Consider the following 19924-nt stretch of genomic DNA (forward strand, 5'->3'; position numbering starts at 1 on the left):
TCTTTTTTATGATATGATTAATGCAAAATGACTAAGCAAATGTAGGGAGCTCCATAAGTGTACAAGCTTGATTTACATAATAGCAGAGACTCATAGTTCAGGTAGATGAGTTTTATGCTTTAGATATTTTTTTTAACTTCAAAGGATCAATAACACGGTATCTTTGGCTCTTCCATGGGGTTCTGATTTCCCTGTATGAAAGGATCTCACTCAGTTTAGGTCAGAAAGTAGTATAACTGTCCACTGCACTATTCCCACCCCAAGGGGAACCAGGCTGTGAACTGAATATGCCTAATGYTGATTTGCAGGTCTGTAGGGTAGGCAGTCAGGTAGGATACATCTGAGCTCTCTAGTGATCATCCATTTTAAAGAAAAAGGCTCTCTGTCCCCTGATCCTTGTCATGTCATAGAGTCATTTATTTCCCAACAAGTGGAACATCCCTGGGGAAATACAGTCTGACAATATTGCAACAAAAATTCTGCAAACTGTAATCCTTGCAGGCCTCYTTGAGGCTGCGCGAGATAAAAATGTCTCACACCTAAGAGAAATGAAATCTGATGCCTGGATAACAGGATAGTTGTTTTGTAGATATCCTAGAATCTTGTAAGAGTACTCCATGGTCTTATGGGAGCAAGGAGATGGGAAAACAGCTAAAATTAATGACAAGTCCTGTTGATATATCTGAAGCCAGAAACTTTGACATTGCCAAAAATTACACTGGGGATGTTTGTACTTGAGGACTCTCAGTGAAAAGACCACCCGAGAAGAGGGGGTTGAATCATTCACATAGAGCAAGAAGGATAAGGCAACATTGCAACACTGAGCCAGGATGAATTTGGAAGTTCATTTACAGGAAGTGGTTGCAGAAGGGGGATACACAGGACRGAAGAGGCGAGGGGTGAGGGTTTTGAAAGCATGGCCCTGCCTCTGGTAGATGGATGGGTGTCAGAGCACTGAAATGTCACCAAGCAGGTGACAACTATTCCCCGCTCACCACCCAAACCAGATCAGGTGCAGTAAGTGGGAGACATAGGAACAACCCAAGGGAGCCAGGCAAGAGCTTCATGCCCCCGAATTCAGGGATGTGCTGAGAAAGGGCACCTTGATCTGATGGCTGTCAGCTGAGGAAGGCCACTGAGCTGGGCCAGTGCTGCTGGCTGTCTCCAACGCCTGCTGGGAAGCTGGGATGTGGGGTGGGCTGTACACCTGCAGTACAAGGTGGGCATCCTGTGGCTCAGCCCAAGAGCTTCCTTTTTTTGAGGGACCAGGAGATGTTAGCTTGGAGCATGGCAATTTGCCCAAACATGGTCAACTTTGCTGGAAATTATCTATGACAATGCTGGAAAAGCAYACTGCAGCCTGGCCTGCTCAGGGCATTTACTCATCATTGCTAAACCAGTATCAAAATGCTGGTGTTTGTTAACCCCTTACACTCACAGCAATGATAGGAGTGGAAACATCAACAAATATTTTGCTTCCCAGGCCCAAACACCTCTTCCTTCAGGCCAGAGAATGAGCAGATCTTTGCAGCAGCCTGAGCAAAACCACGACTGAGTTTCATCTCACTGTTTCTACCTTCCTGGGCTCAGAGGGTGAGATGTGCAGCCCTGGATCCTCATTACTGCTCACCACCACCCATTCCTGCCCCCACAGCCTTGCGCTCATGGATCATGGGATAACATTCCCCATCTCCTGCTATGCAAAGTAAAGCTGAACCCACTGCAGAAAGTGGTGCAGTTTGATCTCTTTTGCATTGTACTGAAGCAGGGCAAGTCCGTCTTAAAATGCTGCTGCACCTTCCCTAGCTGGGGGCTAGGACCTGGCAGCCACCAGAGCCAGGYTGTTTGTGCTGTCCCCCCATGTCCCATCATCCTAAAATGTCATCATTTTAAAAGCAAAGAAAGCATGGAGCTGCTGCTTCAAAGCACTGAAGACAGGTAGTCTAGCRCAGAAGCTGCTGGCATGATTTTTCTCATGGCATTCAGTAATTTAACCCAGCAGCTCCCACCAAAATTGGTGACAAAATCCCCTTCTGGTTTATGTGAGGGCCAAGCTAAGCCAAAAGGGAGCCCCTTTTGGAAATCCTGCCCCTTGTGCTGGGCGCAACGCTGCTCCAGGGCTGCCTGCAGGAAGGACGCGTGTGCCGAGAGCGCCCAGGCTGGAAGCCACCCAGCTTGGGGCCACGGTAGCCCTGTGCTACAGCATGAGGGATGGATCTGCAGCAGCTTTCTGGAGCAGGAAAGTCTCCCAAGGTGACACAGAGCACTAAACACCGGCTGGTGGTGGAGGCTCCGCTTTAGCTGGGTAGCTCTGCTCAGCTTCAGGGCACCCAGATTCAAACCCCAGCTGAGATGGAGCCTTGGCGAGATGCCTGCAAATAAGATGGGCCCAGGGATCCTGAGCTAACGAACAGGAGGCTCCGCTCCAAGCTAAAGAACCAACACATGGAGCCAGGGCCGCTGCATGTCGGCAGAGACCCTGCAGCTAGCATTGCCCAGCGGTGGTGCCTCAGCCACGGCCTCGCACGGGGAGGTGCGAACGCCAAGCAGGGGTGCGTGGAGCCCGTCGGGCAGAGCCGTGGGCACGTTTCACACACCAGCGGGTTTCCATCTGCTGCTGCCGACACAGCCGCTTTTTGGGGTGCTGCTCCCGGGAAAACACCCTGCCAGGCCCACGGGAGCAGCCGGGATGCAACAGGTGGGCGCCGAGCTCTCCCAGACGGTGCTGATCTGCGGCAGTGCAGGGTGCAGGTAGAAACTGCTTCCTAAGAAGCATTTATTTCAACCGGAGTTTGTCCGCGAAATTGGAAGCCTCAGACCAAAGGGGATGGACAAGACGCACGGGCGAGCCCGTCCCACGCACCCCGCCGGGAAGCRGCTTGCTTCTTACTTGCTTTTTCCAGCCCGGGTGGTGGCTCACACCACCCCGTGTCATCGGGGCGGTGAAATCACGTTCCCGTCAAACCCCCGCGTGGCCGCAGAGCAGGTCGGGGAAGAGGAGGTGGTTATGGCTATCGTTTCCCTCGCTGTCACCCCCTCCGCGGGGCAGGCGGCCACCCCGTYCCGGCCAAGCGTGACGCCCGGCCGCGGTGCCGCCCTTCCCGCCGCATTCCTGCGCGCTGAGACCCCGCGCTCGCGCCGGACGCGCCGGACACAGATCGGCAGGTCGCGCTCGGCACTTTCCGCGTTGCATAGCTGATCCTCGGAGGCGTTTTGAGTGGCCAGAAAGCTCTCTTTGCTCCAATTTCTTGTGCCCTCTCACTCGCAGGGGGATTTAAGAGGGRAAAAAAAACAGCAAAAAAGCATAAGAGCTCCCTCTGCCGCTGTAAGGGTTTGGATGAAGAGGGAGGGACTGAAGCCTGCTCCGGGCAGAGCCCGAAGGCAGGATCTGCTGCCCGGTGTTGCTCCGGCCACTTGCCTAAGCTGCCCCTAAACGCAGCAGTTGTAGGGAATAAAAGGTTTTTTTCCCCAGGGAATATTCAGCAGATGCCTAAATAAAAGTCCAGGGAAGCAGCYGCTCGCGGGCTGCCCGCTTCTCCGGCACGACGGGGCTGCAGCAAACCTGCAAACCGCGGGGAAYGTGGGCTGCGGGGCCTGCCGGTCGCCCCGTGCTGCCGAGCTGGCTTTTACGGCAGCCAGGAGCAGCGGGGTTTCGGGTATCCCGCCTGCAGTGGCGGAGCGCGCTTTAGGGGGTCATCCCCAGCACGTTTTGCAKCTACAAAGTCACCACGTCGCCAGTCTGACTACAGGGAGAGGGTCCTGCCGGAGCTGCGCAGCCCACCCRCGTGCCCCCGCCAGCCCCAGCTACTCACCGGAGCCCACCTGAAATAATCCAGTTTCTTATCTGGGGCCCGGAGTGGGATTTAAGTCCCAGCTCCCTGCTCTTTTAGGTCCAGCTCCGGGCTTCAAACCCAAATTAACCCAAACTTCTGGGCACGACCCTGCAACCTAACACAAGAGATCTCGGGCAGACGTACCAAAGAGCTGTGAAAAAGGGCATTCACTTATTTCCCCTTCTTCTGAAGGGCATTTGGGYGAAGCGTGTGAAGTTCTGGGTCGGGACCTCTGCCGTCAGGTGGGTTTGTGCAGCATCCAGCCCCATGAGCTCTCCAGCCCCAACCAAAGCCCCAACAAAAACAACAAGAAAAGTCAGGCTGCTGACACTTAAAGAAAAGATTATATGGAGTTCTAAAACTTATGATTTGAGGGAAAAATGACAAGTGTGGAAGATCATGCAGATCAAGACACATCGGCCAGGGCAGAAGCAACACAAACTCAAAAGAGGGCAGGACTAAACACCAGTAAACTTTCAGAGGAAACCGTGAATAACAGTCTCAGCAACTAAAGTCTCCTTTAATCTGGAAGCACAACAGCAGGCAAGAACAAACGCGTATGTCCTTTAGCAGAAAAGCTAAAAGTGACTCATTTACTCCAGTGGTTACTATGGAGTTGTTTACACATTTCTTTGTGATTGAAAAAAAATCTGAAGAACGCTCCCAAAATGAACTAAATAGGAGGAGATTGGAGCAAGCTGGCAACACAAATAGTAATAACTCGCCAGGTCAAGGAGGTTTCATCCAGGAGTCCAGGGGACTCAGGTATGAGCCCACTGAGCTACTAATCCTAAAATAAACCTACCTCTTATCTTAGTGCCAGATAGGCAGAAGGTGGGAAATGCAATCACTTTTTTTTAAAAAAAGGATTTGGGAGGAATATGAGGAACAACAGATCACAAAATCCAACTCCTGTAATGATCAAACAGCTTGAATATCTAAAGACTGGGATTCACAGAGGTAAGAAATGGAGAGCATCAGTGCAGAGGGAAGTCCGGCCTGAGAAATACTGAAGCTCTTCAAAGAGGGGAGCAAGTAGCTGTTGGGAGGATTTAAAACAAAYGATGGGGGAAAAAAATGCCAGTTTTCATACCAGGGGAAGGTCGCCAAAGGGGTTTCCCGGGCACAGATTGTTGCTATATGGAATTCATCGCCACGGGCTGTTTTGGAGGCCAAAAAATTATGAGACAATTTTATAGCCATTAAACAGGATAACACAACACAATTTTCAGTTCAAGAGATCCCTTTGCCACAGATTGTCAGAATTTAAGTAGGTGCAAGATAGGGAATAGTATTTTGTATCACCATTTTCTTAGCATCATCTGCTAGCCAGGGTCAGAAACAAGATTTTTAAGTTAGGAAGACCTTTAGCATGACCCAAAGTTGCCATTTTTATAAGAACAAATCCAGCTATAGGAAGCACATAGAGTAGTTCAGTAATACATGGCATGAGGCCCTCCGAGAGGGCTACTGATCTACAGCTTCTAGCCCTAAGCTTCCCAGCCCAAAATCAGCTCTGCTGCCCATTTGTACCTTACACAACRCTCCCTAGCATTTGCTTTCTGCACTTAAAATACTTTCCCCTCCTTCTCCTTTTTATGTATCCCTTAGGAAAGCAAGGTGCTTTGCTTCCCAGGCCCCCCATCAGAGGAGAACCCAAGACACCTCAGGGGCCCCGGTGTCCAGAGTGGGATTTAGGCTGTGCCCACTGGGTCCTTTAAAGAAATAACTACCAGCTTCTGTTTCATACAAGGGCTCCTCACATGCAGATACCAAGGAGCTTTTCAGGGGTGAGGCTGCTATAACCCATCGTACAGCTGGGCACTAAAGCACAGAGAGGTTACAGTCTGGCTTTGCAGCTGCTCAGCACCTCTGCAGATCAGCCCAGCCAAAGAACCCAGGCAGCACTAATATTTTACCCATTTCTTCTTGCTGATACCCCAGAAAGATTCTTCTAACCCCTGCAGTACCAGCATTACTGCTTTGCCTTTCTCTCTTCTCCTTTATATGCTGTGCCTGGCAGCCGTCCTTCCATGTACAGACCCCTGCAGATCTACAGCAGTAGATACCCATTGAAGGCAGCACAGAACAGGCTTAGCAGAGACCCCACTCTTTCATCTCACCAGTGGATCATTAAAAATTGAAATCCCAAGCCTTCAGGTCTCCATTTCCTACAAAGACACAGCAAAGCTTCAGCTCATAGGAATCTGCCCCCCCCCCCCCAAGAAAACCTGCACACCATGGGGAGATTAGTGGCAGCCAAGCCAAGAAAGCACTGCTGATCCCTCATTTAATACAGGGGAGTCTAATTCTGCCTGAAAACAGGGCACCTGGCTGAGCTGAGTGCTGCCAAGAGCAGGTGCTGGCAGTGATGGCAGGGGCTCGTTTCGTGCTGCAAACTCTGGGCGCCAGGGGATGTTGGAGGAGGCGGGTGGAGGTGGCGGGGGGGGTTGGGGTGCTTCAGCCCTAGGTTTATTGCTGTCCTTTACAACAGGCTTCAGGATACAGTTAATCCAGCTGGGGGTCTTTGTACCAGCTCAGAAACAACAGAGCTGAGGGGCACAGAGYGCTGCTCCAGCGGAAACTCGCTCCACCAGGTCAGGCTTGCTCAGCAAGGGCTGACGGGCAGCACTGGCCGCGGCACACTGCGCAGCAGATTGGGTGTCATCTCTTTACGCCAAAACTGCTGTTTTCCTCCCTCCACCATGGTCAGGATAAAGCAACAGCAATCTCAYGGTGTACACCGTTGCTCACTGAGCAGAAAGGACGCCACACACCCAAGCATCCTCCAGCTTAAGTTGGGGGATCCAAGGCTGTCTCGATCTGTCATCACTGGGGAGACGCAGCCTTTCCACTCTGGAAAATGTCCTGTCTTCCCTAGTGCTCACCGCCCCTCCCTGGGGCCAGCTCCTGCCCCATGCTGCGACGTGGCTCCCCTGCTTTCTCCAGCCGCTCCCTTTCCCATCCGGGATGCTGCACAAGACACATTTGCTGTTCTCAGCCTTGGATCGTTTGCATTAGTTCTGCACTTCGTTGGCCAACTCAACAAATGGGGAAGACCTCTGCCAGCCTTTCTGAGTATCGTCAGACAACATACACACCCTTGCACTGCTTGTTCCAGTAAAATACCAGACCCAGARCTGCGATGAGCCCAAAACTAAGTAAACGCATTAAAAATAGTGTCCCCGCCCCTGGCTTCCTTGGTCTTTCTCACACTGGCTTGCTTTCCTTGGACAGCATCAAAGTATCTTCTGGTCCCTGTGGAGTATTTGAATCATCCTCAGCCTTCTTGAGATGAGTAAAGCTCCTTCGGAAGAAACAAGGATACTGAGAAAATCTAGGAATCCCCAGTCTCTCCAGGTCYCAAATCTCCTGTGATCTAACTATTTGACAGGCTTTTTGTAAAGGTCCTCCTGGACCTTAAGTCACAGTGGACCTTTATGCCAATAAAAGCTGTAACTTTGCTGGGACACGCAGCAGCAGAGACCTGGGCTTGCCCCACGGCTGCCACGGAGGCACAGGCCACGCACCCCGCTGCCGTGTCTGAGATGGCTGCTGCTTGCTGGCTGAAAGCTGTACAAACCCTGGTGTGGACAAGCAGTGGGACAGGGCAGGGAGCAGTGGCCCTTTCTGGAAGGTGCAAACTGAAATTCCAAATTGTTTCTGTAGAGGATGAGCAAATTAGCTGAGGAAGYGATCCCTATCCCAATCCCTATCCTCGAGGATGCTACTTCTTCTTGGCACTATAATGTCAGCTGGTGATTTTCAAGAGGAGACACCCTGGATCTTCAGTGAGCTGCTCCAGCAGGATCCCAACAGCAGTTTGAGTCCATCTAGGGATATTTTTAACCCAGTGTCAAATGCAAAACCCAGAGCCTCTCTGCTAAATAAAGAGGTGGACTAAGAATATGCCTGGTCTTCCCTTCCCATACCAGATGGGCACCAGATTAAATTAGCAAGAGGTAGGTTCAACACAAGATGCGAAATGTCTTCATGTGGCCAGTATTAATCTGTGGAGCTCTTTGCCATTTAGCTCTCTGCTAAATGGTTGCATGGGCTAAGAAAGGTCAAATTAATGGAAGCAAAATCCATCAAGTGACATAAATACAGCAAGCCACAAACTGGTGGAGATGCAAAGAGGACTTCTGGGAAACATGACTGCGTGTTTGCCATTTTCGTATAGTCTTTGCAAGTCACACAGAATTAGCTACTGCTTGAGRCAAAATCATGGGAGTCATGAGTTGAGCCTGACACAGAGAGCCATTCCTACAGCTTCAAGAAATAGCTGGGGACACATGGGCCCGCTGYGGGCAGAGGAAGAGGCTGTCCTCACAACAGCACTTAAAGGCCCTCCCTTCCCCAGTCCRTGAGAAGCAGGAATGAAATTCACGCCGTTGATTGCTGCAGTCTGTRGTCCAGCAGCAGAAACCAGCTCAGCATGACCCTGTTGCTAACTGCCCTAAGCCACACGCTGGCACTGAAGAGGAGATGAAGGAACTGGAACTGTGTTCAACATGACTGGCTTGCTTTCAGTGCAGAAAGGCAGATAATGATGGACCTATTAGCCCCTCTGTGGTATAAAAACGCTGCTCATCTGTCAAGCAGGAATAGTGTTTCCTTTCTCTCTGCCCTTCACCTGTCTTATCAGGGTGCTGTGGAGGCTCTTGGGGGAGGATCTGCCCCTCTGGGCTCTTGGCACCAAGCAGCCCCAAATTGGAGCAGAGACATAGCTTGTCCCACACCAGCCCTTTTAAATGTTGAGGCACAGTGCTGCATTGCTCCTCCACATGAAATCACTCTGGGTTCGCAGGGTGGGAGGGGACATCAGTCTGCAGGAAGATGGGACGCCTGTTCCCAAATTTGGGCTGTTTGCATGGAAAGGGAGGAGGGAAGCTAGAAATTCCTTCCTGCCAGGAGCCCTGCAAGCAGTGCTGGGCCCCAGCCAGCATCCAGTCTGATCACCCATGGCCCCGCTCCCTTTGGTCTCCCCAAAGGTCACTCTGGCTTAGTCACTGCGGCTTTTTGTTTAGGAAATACCAACCGGGATGTCCTGTCCTGTGGAGGGGGGCACCACAGCCTCTGCCAAGCGACTATAATAGACCTTTCCCTGCGGCTCTCTGGGACCGGGAAATCTCCGAGAGACTTGTGGAGCAAAACACAGGCTCCAAGTGCGCAGTGCCTCAGGCGATGCTGGCCAGGCCAGGAGAGCATGGTCAGCAGCACTGTCGCCAAGTTGGTCTGCGGGAAGGAAGGCACAAAGCTCTCACTGCAGGTGACAGGTCAGCATAAACCAAGGCTGGCCTGTCTCAGCAGCAGGAAGCACCAGGAGGGACCCTGCGAAGTCCTCCCGGTCAAGGCGCTGAGCTCAGTGCACTGGCTCTGCTCCAGGCAACCACATGGAGGTGATCAGGAGCAAGGGAGCAGCTCACAGGTGTGCAGCTCTGGGACACACCAGATGCAGCAGGCCTCAAACACACCAAAGCAGACAGCAAAAATCCCCCAGGGCCCCGTTCTGTCCCCAGCTCTGCTAGGAAGCTTCCCAGCTGGCCCAAGACACTATGCTCTAAGGACTCAAAACAGCTGTGCCTGTAAAATGATGATCATTTCAACCCCATCTTTCAGCTGTGCTTGCAGAGCCTGAGGTGCACTTTGTTGTTTTAGAGCAAATAGTATTTTTATTATCGTTGCTCTTGGGTTATTTCTTTTTCTGTAAACCATGAAAGTTCAGCCACCACCCAGCCCTGGAGGTCTTAGGTGGGGCCACCATTACATAGCTAATGCTCGAGAAACTGGCTTAGCGTGGATTCCCGAGTCTTGTCTGAAGACGCACATTCAGAGAATTTCCCCATTCTGCTGCAACTCCCATTTCCTGTTTCGCAGGAAACCCCAGCAGACAGCAAATACAAATCAAAGACTATCACACCCAAATGGAGAAACGATAAGGGACTTGGTCCTGACCCATGCTGCAGCCAAATGTGATAGATGCCAACTTCTCAGGAGACAGAAAACTGGATGATTGCCGAGAAGCTAAAAATAAGCCAAAGAGGGCTATATTTAAAGGTAGGTACTAATAAATGTCTCTGTCCTTGATGAAATAAACTGCAATTTCCAGAAAAGCACTCTCTATTTTCCAGGAGCGGTTTGGAGGAAGCTCTGGCAACAGCAGAATAAAGGTGAAGTCCAAAGCTTTCAACACATCTTAAAACAACTACCTCAGRGCTGCAGCTGTGCCAGTGCTGTCCMTCTAATACCAACAGGAAACTGGGGACTTGTTCAACAGGAGCAGAAAGGATTTCTGTTTCATCAGGCTGGATGGGCCAGGGCCTGTGCTCGTGCGTCCCCATGTGGCTGTCAGCACTTTCACTTCTGTGACTTACTGAATTTTGCCTGTTTGCGTTCATTCATTAGAAATAAATTAGCCCTTTCACATAACTGGGGATTAGAAGTTCCAGCCACTTGGTGGCATGAGCGTTTACGGTAGCACGCTGCCACCCGCCAGCGCAGAGGGAGGGCATTGGGCAGAGGGGTCCTCCGAGCATCCGGCCACTCAAGTCTTTGCATTCAGAAGCAGCATCTTAGGCACTCAAGAAAAGTATTTTAAAACAGGAGCAGGAGGCAGTAGACTAAAAATCAAACTAGAAATAAAGATTGAACTATCCTCTGTCAAATAGTTGGCTGAAACAGGGACAATTACTTCATCTGGGTATGATAATGACTCCAGCACACTTACAAGGCAAGTGTTTATACAGGCAGAACTGTCCAAGACCCTTGGGCGAAAGTAGCAGTGCCAGAGCTCATTACTAGCACTGTTTAACTTAACGAGTAATCCCTGTTAAACTATGTTACAGCAGCACTGCCTATAAACAGAGCACAGCCATGAATTATAGAAAGGACACCTGATCTGGTTAAACAAAGCCTTATTTTAATTTCATTTATAAATATAYATTTACAAAAAGAAGGTATCAATCCAAAGAGTTAAACAAATGTACAGTTCCCAAGTATTGCTACATTGCAGGGAGAAAAATATTGTTAATATAATCCCACAATTTACAATACCYATTATTCAAAAAGAAACCACATTCTTAATTTAAAATACCTCATCAGAAGTTTATAATATCCCCCGATGTAAAAGCATAATCTGCCTTGAACAGAACTACATGACAAGAAGGAACCGACCCCTTTCATACAGCTCTTCACACAAAACACATCACTTTCTTCCATCTATATGAACATTGTAACCTCAGATTTCATGATCATACAAAAGACTTCTTCCCAGGCCAAAGATTGCTTGGAGAGCGCAGCTTGAGGACAGCATATTGCATGGATTGAAGAAACGTAAACATCTTGCAAAGTCACCATGCTAATGCCAGGTTTTTAAATAACTCCGTAAGTGGGTTATCTAAAACACCCTTCTGCTCATTTAACAGTGAGAGGTAAAGGGCCTTGAGTTCAGATTCGGCTCTGGTTTAAATGGTTAATCCCTAATCAACTGTACTTTTTAAGAGCTAGTGAGCCCAAGTATATTCTCTGCATGTGTAATGCAGTGTATCAATACCCTGTCAACCACGTGTCCCGCTATCCTGTGCTGATGGCCTGGCAGAGGACACAACAGATCACATTACACTACACCCTCGTGGCAGACTTGGAGATAAATACTTGAGGCATCAACTGCATTATTATTGTACAGCCTCAATACGACGCCAGATGGCATCATTTTAACAGCATTAGTCAGACAGCAACTGCTCACAGAATTGCTCTGCCTGTGAACTTGCGCGTGCTCCTTTCCTCATAACCTGGTTTCACTCACTGCAGTCTCCTTTCAGACACAGGCCTAAAGGTAAAAGAGGGGTTTTACATAACATCCAGAGGTATAATCACGGTCTTGGCAAGATGTTACTGAGACCTCCAAGAATTCTTCAGATAAAAGACCAGAGCTACTTCAAAGTCACTTTTGCAGAGTTTCCACTTGACCTCAGCAATCCTCCTAATAAAGCCAACAGCAACATTTCCTTTAAATTCAGAGGCCCCACCTCAACAAGCTCAGTGTCATCCAAATCACAGAGTGAGAAAAAGATAAAGATCTAAAGAAGAGGGGTCAGAACATTGTAATATAAGTAGCAATTACCTCCAAGAACAAAATACAGGTAACTCCACAGCTGAAGCTATTTGAGGCATCAACTGCTGGAGGTTCTCAGGTAACAGAAGGCTTGGCTCATGCATGKTTTTTTCTGAAGAAGGACGCTCAGCTTTTCTGTCTTAATTCATCCAGTACTTATAGACCCTGTGTAGGAGCCGACTAGGATGTTTTTTTAATTTAAAGTTTAGACAAAATAATTCAAATCCAACTAAAGAAAGAACTTAGAAACACAAACTGCTAGAGAAAAATTGAATGCAAGTTGCTATGAGTGTTAACCTGAAGTCTTGCACAATTTATTTACTTCTTTTAATACACACACTGTTCATGCAGCTCCCAAATCTCATGGTCAAAGTAGCATTCTCTGAGTTCACTACTGCAAATCCAGCCTGGCTTAAGGCTTCCGCCATCCTCAAGATGCTGTTTGGTCATCTTTAGCCACAGTCTGCAGAAGAGAAAAAGAGCACACCACAGAAGAACTATTTGAATCACTGCAAGGATTCTGGGGCAACATGTTCACTTCTGCCAGGGACTGACACTGGTCTAGGCCGTAGGGTAACCACTGCAGTGGTAAGAGCATTCAGAAGCAAATCCAGCTTCAGAAGAGCACAATCACAGCACATATTGCTGACAACAAAGGCTCATCAACATTTTAACTTCTGCTCACCCTAATGATAATTCCAGTAAACAGTTGTGAACCTGGAGCAACCAAACCACCCGCCCCCAGTCACCTGCATAAGACAGATAGAGCCACAGTCAGGAAACCTGGAGAAAGCTAAAGTTAAGCGACAGCCTCGAAGTGGATAGTTGTAACTACTGCTGCAGGGAACCACGGAATTAAGAAAAGCCAGTGCTCTGGCAGGAAAGGACCCGATGAGAAGAGCTGACTGGAAGTGAGAAAGAGAATCTAAAGGGCAGTGGCAATCTCTTTGGCTAAGAGGCAGGCATGCTGCAGCACAAAGACCCGTGCAGGGTCCCTTCAGATGCACGTTTTTGTGGTTAGCACATTCTGAAGAGGAAACTGCAACAAAAGGAGTAATTCAGCAGTCCTTTATCCAAGAGCTGAAGAGTTTGTCAAAAGCTATTTTACTCTGTCACCTTTTTCACACTGCCCCTTATTTCCAGCAGAGCAGCCATATTTCAGCAACTTCTATGGAACTTGTCCATGACACCAGTAAACGACATGAGTTCCTGATGTGCTGCAAATGGAACTTGATGCCAATAATTAGCATATTATTCTGTGACTGTAACTAAGGACTCAAAATCACAAGAAAGCAAGGTATGAAGGGTCCCACTGCAGAACTCCAAACAACAAATTTTTCCATCTTTCTTTTCATGGCCCAGGCAGGAAAGAAGCTTATGGACAGAAACAGATTGACTGGACAGATCTGACAGGCTTCCAAACTCCTGGAAATCTTACCTGCCGCAAGAACTGCTTTCCAAGATAGTTGGTTGCCATGCTTGTCAAGTTCTTTCTGCTGCCAACTTTACACCTGATGTAACCATAAAGGTTGGCTCCCTGAAGTACCACCCCCATGACAACCACTGCCTAAGAACACAGCAGAAAACAAGAGTCAGGGATTTACACTGACTTACCCGTAACATGCAAAATCTATTACCGAATTGGAGAAATCAACTCACCAGCCATTTCACTTTGAAAGAAAAGAGAGCGCTGAACGCAAATATCACCCAGATCATAGGACAGGTGATTAGACCTAACCAGAAAATTCGGGACTCTGCTTCTGATGAGGCTTTATTCCCTTGTGCTGATACCTAAAAACAGAATGGAAATGGAGCTGAGCAGGCTGCTTTATTGTACAGATCACACCGTTATTAAAAGGGTCCTGAATCAACAAGCCTCCAGGTTTTTGCCTCCACATGACAGCACTCAGTGCTTTCAGGATCAATTCGCACATTACATTAAGATCTTTCTGCAACAGAAGGTGTTTCCATTTAAGGGTTCTTTTTGTCAGTTTTCTATCAGAAACAGCAGTGGCAGCAGCACCAAGTCTTTCTGGAATGCTTACTGGGGCGCTAAATGGCCCCAATAAGTTTTGGAAACATCACATTTACTGCACTGTTCAGTTACACAGCATAAGAACAGCCAAATGGGYAATGTTTTCACCTCCAAATCACTGTACAGACAACCGTAATTTCACCAATGCCAGCCTTTGAAGAATTAAATATTGATACTCTTAGCAATCAAGGTAGGGTAATTTTTTCACACACAGGCATAGAACACAGGTCTGATTCAACCACATTATTCTTTTTATAAATCTTTTCCTTTTAAACCAAACCTGTTATTGGACTGTAGGTAGGTACACCACACGGAACACTTGCTCCTAAAAGCAGAAGCTCTCAGGCAAGCACTCGTTTCTTATCAAAAGTTATAAATCCTGGACTGGGTTAACAGCTCATGACTAAATTTACTGGATCACCAGCACTTCAGCTACTTTCTTCCCCCCCAATTTGTACCAGTTTTTCTAAACTAGCATGGTCTTGAGAAAGGATGTGGCAGCAGTGAGGGCACAAACTCAGCTAAGGAAAGTTTTAGGTTCAAGTCCCTGTGCCACAGCAGACTTCCTGTATGACCATGGGAAATGATCTTTACCTCACTAAAGATCTGCGCACCAAAACGGAGTGCCATTGGCTCCAAAGATAAGAGAGGGAGGTAAAAAGGTAAATATGTGACAGATTGTGAGATGCCTGACAGACGGGATATTAAAGACATAGTAGTGGCCACAATGAACACAAAGGAACAGTAGTAGCCATGGTGAATTTTATGTGTGTGTGTGTGTGTGTGTGTGTGTGTGTATCTGTTTCTTCCTAGTTCTAATAATTTTCTATAGGATGTAAAAGCTATATCAGCTGTTCAAGTTCACAGCAGAGAACTTGTAGGTTGCGACATGACATACAAACCTTTACTATACATTATGTGGAACTTTTAGGTTACTCATCTAAAGCCAGATCAATACCTTACAATAATTAAAAAAAAAAAAAATCTAAAAACATAAAAAGTTGAAACAATCCTTATTCAGTAGCCTACATGAAACAAGTAGGTGGTTACAAATCTACATTTGGAAATAAATGTCTACATTGCACAATCCACCATCACAAGCGTAACTACTAGTTAATAGAGGCTTTAGCAAACTAAGCAATTTTAAATAAATAAATAAATAAAGAGGCCTTTACCTTCCTGGCTTCAAATACCCAGTGACTTCTACCATCATCATCCACCTGGTTCCACCAGCGAAGGCCGACCATCAGTCGCCCTGTGACATTCTGAAATAGAAGAAAAGCAATGAGATTTTAATTTTCTGCTAAGAGAAAGCATTAGTCAAACAAATCCTTATGAATATTCCATCTCAGTATYGGACCCCAGAAACAATATTAACTTTCAACCTCAGCTCTTACCTCTCTGATAAGCTTCAAATTCTCTAGGCAGCAAATGCCACCTCTAACACCAGCAGCAGCTGCCACAGCCTATTTCATACCACATTTCTCTCTTAGCAGTGCAGATGGCTGTAGCAGTTAACAGTGGTGGCTATACTTTAGAATAAAAGGCATCAGGCTCTGTAAAGATCCCATATTTTGTTGCTCTCAATTTTGCCAAAGTTCAGCCCTTTGGGTTGCTAATTCCAGTGCTGCTCATTTGCCTCATATTTGGGAAAGCAAGATTGTCCAAGCAAAGAGACTGGCAGGTGGAGGAAGAAAGGAGCAGCAAAATGGAGAAAAGATAGGGATAAGTAACCTCAGAAAGGCTTTGGGAAAGGAAGATTGATGGAACCCAGGCAGCTAGCTAAAGAGACCTTGCAATCACATGCATCACAATACAACACGCATAGGGATCAAACTACAGATTAAAAAGATACAGTTAATCTTACTGCTTTTGTAAGTCAATGAACAGGATGCGAAGATGAAGCAGCTAACAAGGCTCTGAAGTCACCCTTCCCTTTAGGTAACTACACACTGTCCCACAGACCAACACAGCTGAACCACAAACTGCAGCTCTGGAATGTCCCAAAGCTGCGCTACCACGGCTAACTTTTCCAAGGTCTGGCAGCGTAGTGCCATAAACCTGCCAAACGCACAACTTCAAAGGTGCAGCCTACAGAGAGAGCTGAGCCAGTCTATTAGCTCACCACTGCACAGTCTGCTCACTAGCACCCTGAAAGTCTTTTGATTCCCCAGTGAACCAATTCAGGCAACTATAAGACTATTCTTGTTTTATTTGTTGGGTTCCTTTCAGCAGGCTTAGTGAACTGAATAGGCTCATCAAGCAGCAAGACAAGAACTATAGTCGACACAAGGGGAATGACAGGGATAGGACTGCTGCCTCCATGAGTAAGGAGCTGTCATATTAGCTCACCCTTCTCATCAAACTGTATCCTAAAAATGAAGAGATGAGCTGCTTTAAAAAGAAAGCAATATGAAACCACTGAGACAGTCATGCAATTCTGATTTAAGGTACTGACTATACAGCTGTTGATAATTATTAAGATGAAAAATTCTGCAGACAACAGCATAAGTAGCAAGCAAAGCTTTCTAGGGAATGAAGACAGGGGTAAATTAGGGCTCTCATGTCTACATTGATATAATTTCCAGTATATTCAGTGCAAGAACAAATTGTTATAATAACACAAAGATAGGAATATTCTTGGCATTTTTAAAGTGATCTTTATGATAATGAAGCCTATGCCATCTTAAAAAAAGCCTGATATAGATGTTCTCTATTTAATTTTCATAAAGAAAGAGATTTAAGAGTTATCATTTTGTAACACTTTACAATACTTGATAACACTTGAGGTATTTGGGGGATTATTTCCTTGGAAAGGTGAAAAGAAGTTACTTTTTTTTTGTTGCATGCATATCAGGACAGTTTACTGTTGAATTATTTTCATATATCAAGATGAAGATAACAAAAAGCATGACAGGAACTCACCTTTACAGCCCAAAAGTCACATGACAAGAGGAGGATAATTGTTACCATACAGGCAATGAAGCTGCTAGTTAAGAGCTCACAAAGCAGATAGACAACTATTGCACTGACTCGGAAGAACAAGTGGAAAAATGATGCCACTGGATGCCTGGAAATGAGACACAAGTAGTACATTACAGTCACAATTCTTGCAAGCAAATTCACAAAGAAATGACATTCTGCCACAGCAATCTCTTACCAGCTCAAAGGCAAGAATCAACATCGCTACACGAGATCAGTTTGCCACAACTACTGCAAACGTGGGAGATAAGCTGACTAGAAGCTCACTATAAGGAAAGCACCTTCTACATACAGCCATATGCCAGGAGAATTTGGGGTGGAAAGGGAGAGGGACCTTTGCTTGGTATTCAAGGTAATGCAATTTTTAAGGGATAAAGTTAAAAAACATTCATGTGGAAGAAACACCAGACTGAACCAAATGAATGCAGATCCCATTTCTCAATATAGAAGACCTGCCCCTCTTTCTGACTTCTCCAGTTTCCAGTTCAGAAAAGTGCCGTAGAGGATCTGAGGTCACTACTGACAGGGCTCTACAACACCTAGGTATAGATGCAGCTCTGGGGCAGGAGTTTGGGCAGAACAAAGCAAGGAGGCTACTGGTCTACTTAACGTCAGAACAGGGCAGGAGGTAGGGAAGCAGCTTTAAACATACTTCAGAACCAAGACTAAGGAACTGATAACTAGCCTAGAACCACCACCCAAGACTGTGGAAAAACTCCTATTACACAGAGCTCAGAGCCATTATATCAATTTAAATCCCTTATGCACAGGAAGATAAAGGACACATCTTAACTTTGAGGACCCCCAAAGTATGAAGGCATTGATATACATATATTAAAATATTTTCAGGAATTGGCACTCTCCATTACCCAGAAATTACTCTCCATTACTTCTAACTAAAGAAAAAAGATATTTGCTGTTACATATTTTAATGTAAGATGGCAGTCCTTCCTTCATTACACTTCTGTCTAGAACTCATCTAGAATCTCTCTCCACTAGTCACAGACCTTATTTTAGACTTTTTTGATCTCCTAGATACTTCATCATCTGCATCAAAGAGGGACACATCTTCAGTGTCATCATTGCTGTCCTAAGGAGAAGGACGAATACAAAGAGTTATATGAGAAAAGAGAATCACTGTTTTCAACTTCAAAAAGGGACAACTTTGATTACGAGAATTATTGTGACAATTTAAGATCAAAATAAATTTGAGAATAGGAAGATTTAACCACAAACAAAAGAAAAACATGCAGTAGATGGATTTTATTCTAACTATTATCTGCTTTGTGTAATCCACTTAAACTCACACTGTGAGTCCAAGGATCCTTGCTGCAGTCAGGCGGCTAACTTTACAGCTAGCCTAGGGTTCTTCACTCAACCGCTTCATTTCTTTTGCAGAATTCATTGCTTTATACAAAAGCTGTTACTACATCAGGCAACAGACTGAAGCTCTTTGCATTTTAACAAGGTTCCTCCCAATGTATCAGTGACAGAACTGGAATGATTTTTTTACAGAAAGTGAGCACGACTCTACTACAGGCCTTATGGCAAATATGACTAAAAAACAGCCTAGAGGAATTACCACAAAATTCCGTTTTCTGAGCCTAGTCCCGTCTCAACTGCTTGCAGCCGACAGAAGACGAGCATTATAGAGGCTCAGGCTGCCGCATGTTCCGAGACCTCCTTGCCAAGGCCACTCACAGCTGCCTTTAGGTTGCCAAGGTTTCCCGTGTGCTGACAGCGACGCCGCTCGAGCTGCCGGGCTAGGCGACCCAGGCGACCCTCGGGACTCGCCCGCCTGCCGACACGCGCGCCCGGCCCAGCCGCAGCGGGGGTCGCGGCGCGGAGGCGAGCGACGAGCCGCGGCACAGCACGGCGGCGGCGCTGCGCTGCCGGCGGCCCCGCTCCCCAGCCGGGCCGGGCCATCGCGGACTCCCCGCCTGCCGCGAGGCCTGCAACGGGCCGGTCCGGTCCGGKCCGGTCCGACCGCCGCCGCTCCCCACCCCCGCGCGCCCGCCGCCGCCCTCACCTGCCGGAGCATCGTTGGAGCCGCCGCACTTCCGCCTGCCCTGCTACGTCACCGCCCAGGACCAATCCTGGCACGCGCCGCGACAGCCCGCCCGCTGGACGTGRCCTCGCCGCGCGTGCGCGCTGCGAAGAGGCGGTGCGCGAGACGTGGCCGCCGCGCCCTTTCGCGCCGCGCGGGTGACGTCACAGAGGTGGGGCGCGCGGGGCCGTTGGGGATCGTTAGAGCCGTTACCGGCGGCTGCTGAGGGGCTGCGGTCCGGTGTCACCCGGCAGGTTCCCGCCTCCTCTTGAGGCAGAGACGGCTCGGCTCGGCTCGGCTCGGCTCGGCTCGTAGTGGGGCAGCAGGGCCCGGGCCGAGCCGGAGGCTGGCGGGGCGGCAGGTGCCGAGGGCTCGGTGCTGCGGCCGGCGGCCCGTCACGCACCGACCGCGGGGGCTGCGGGGTGGCCGGGCAACGGCAGCGTCGTGCCCCGCAGGGAGACCGGCTCCCGGAGAGATGGTGGCAACGGCTGCAGGGRTATTTGTGTGCGCTAAAAGTAGTTGTCTGGTAAAGAAGGAGAAGTAAACTGCCCGTTGAAGCTGGGGAAGAGACATTACTCTTTTTTTTACCTTGCAGAATATGACRTATTGCAAAACTTAGGAATCTCTGACAAAGAATTCTTTTAAGTCTGTGCTTTCTAAAGCAGCTCATTTAATGTCTTTTGGGTTCACAGTAACTGTTGGTGGGAAACCACTCYAGTTCGACCCGCTCAGAGCGGGACTCTTGCCAACAGTAGATTGTGTCAGCCACAGATTTATCTAGCTGAACCTTGAAAACCTCCAAGGCTGGAGGCTCTGTGGGCCCTTGGGTACCTGTTTGACTACTCCCTGAAAGAATGTTTTGCTTGTTTCTGCTATGTAATTGCTAAAATGTTATACGCAGTCTTTAAATG

At 47.8% G+C, this 19924-nt stretch overlaps 1 protein-coding gene across 2 annotated transcripts; it reads right to left on the reverse strand.

Moving 5' to 3' along the window:
• Window positions 1-10733: 10733 nt before the first annotated feature.
• Window positions 10734-19101, reverse strand: LOC112970887 (Golgi apparatus membrane protein TVP23 homolog B). Of its 2 annotated transcripts, none has more exons than XM_026075755.1 (7): window positions 18996-19101; window positions 17974-18056; window positions 16910-17054; window positions 15160-15249; window positions 13609-13740; window positions 13388-13516; window positions 10734-12412 (listed from the first exon to the last, which is right to left on the reverse strand). In XM_026075755.1, exons 1-7 carry the CDS (start codon window positions 19005-19007, stop codon window positions 12380-12382), a joined length of 624 nt encoding a protein of 207 aa, XP_025931540.1. In that variant the 5' UTR covers window positions 19008-19101; the 3' UTR covers window positions 10734-12379. The 2 variants fall into 2 exon arrangements, with proteins under 2 accessions (XP_025931540.1, XP_025931541.1); XM_026075756.1 differs by lacking the exon at window positions 18996-19101 and adding an exon at window positions 18549-18705.
• Window positions 19102-19924: the final 823 nt, after the last annotated feature.

This window comes from Apteryx rowi, unplaced genomic scaffold, assembly GCF_003343035.1.
Source record: "Apteryx rowi isolate R43461 unplaced genomic scaffold, aptRow1 scaffold_41, whole genome shotgun sequence".
In the NCBI taxonomy this organism is placed as follows: Eukaryota; Metazoa; Chordata; class Aves; order Apterygiformes; family Apterygidae; genus Apteryx; species Apteryx rowi.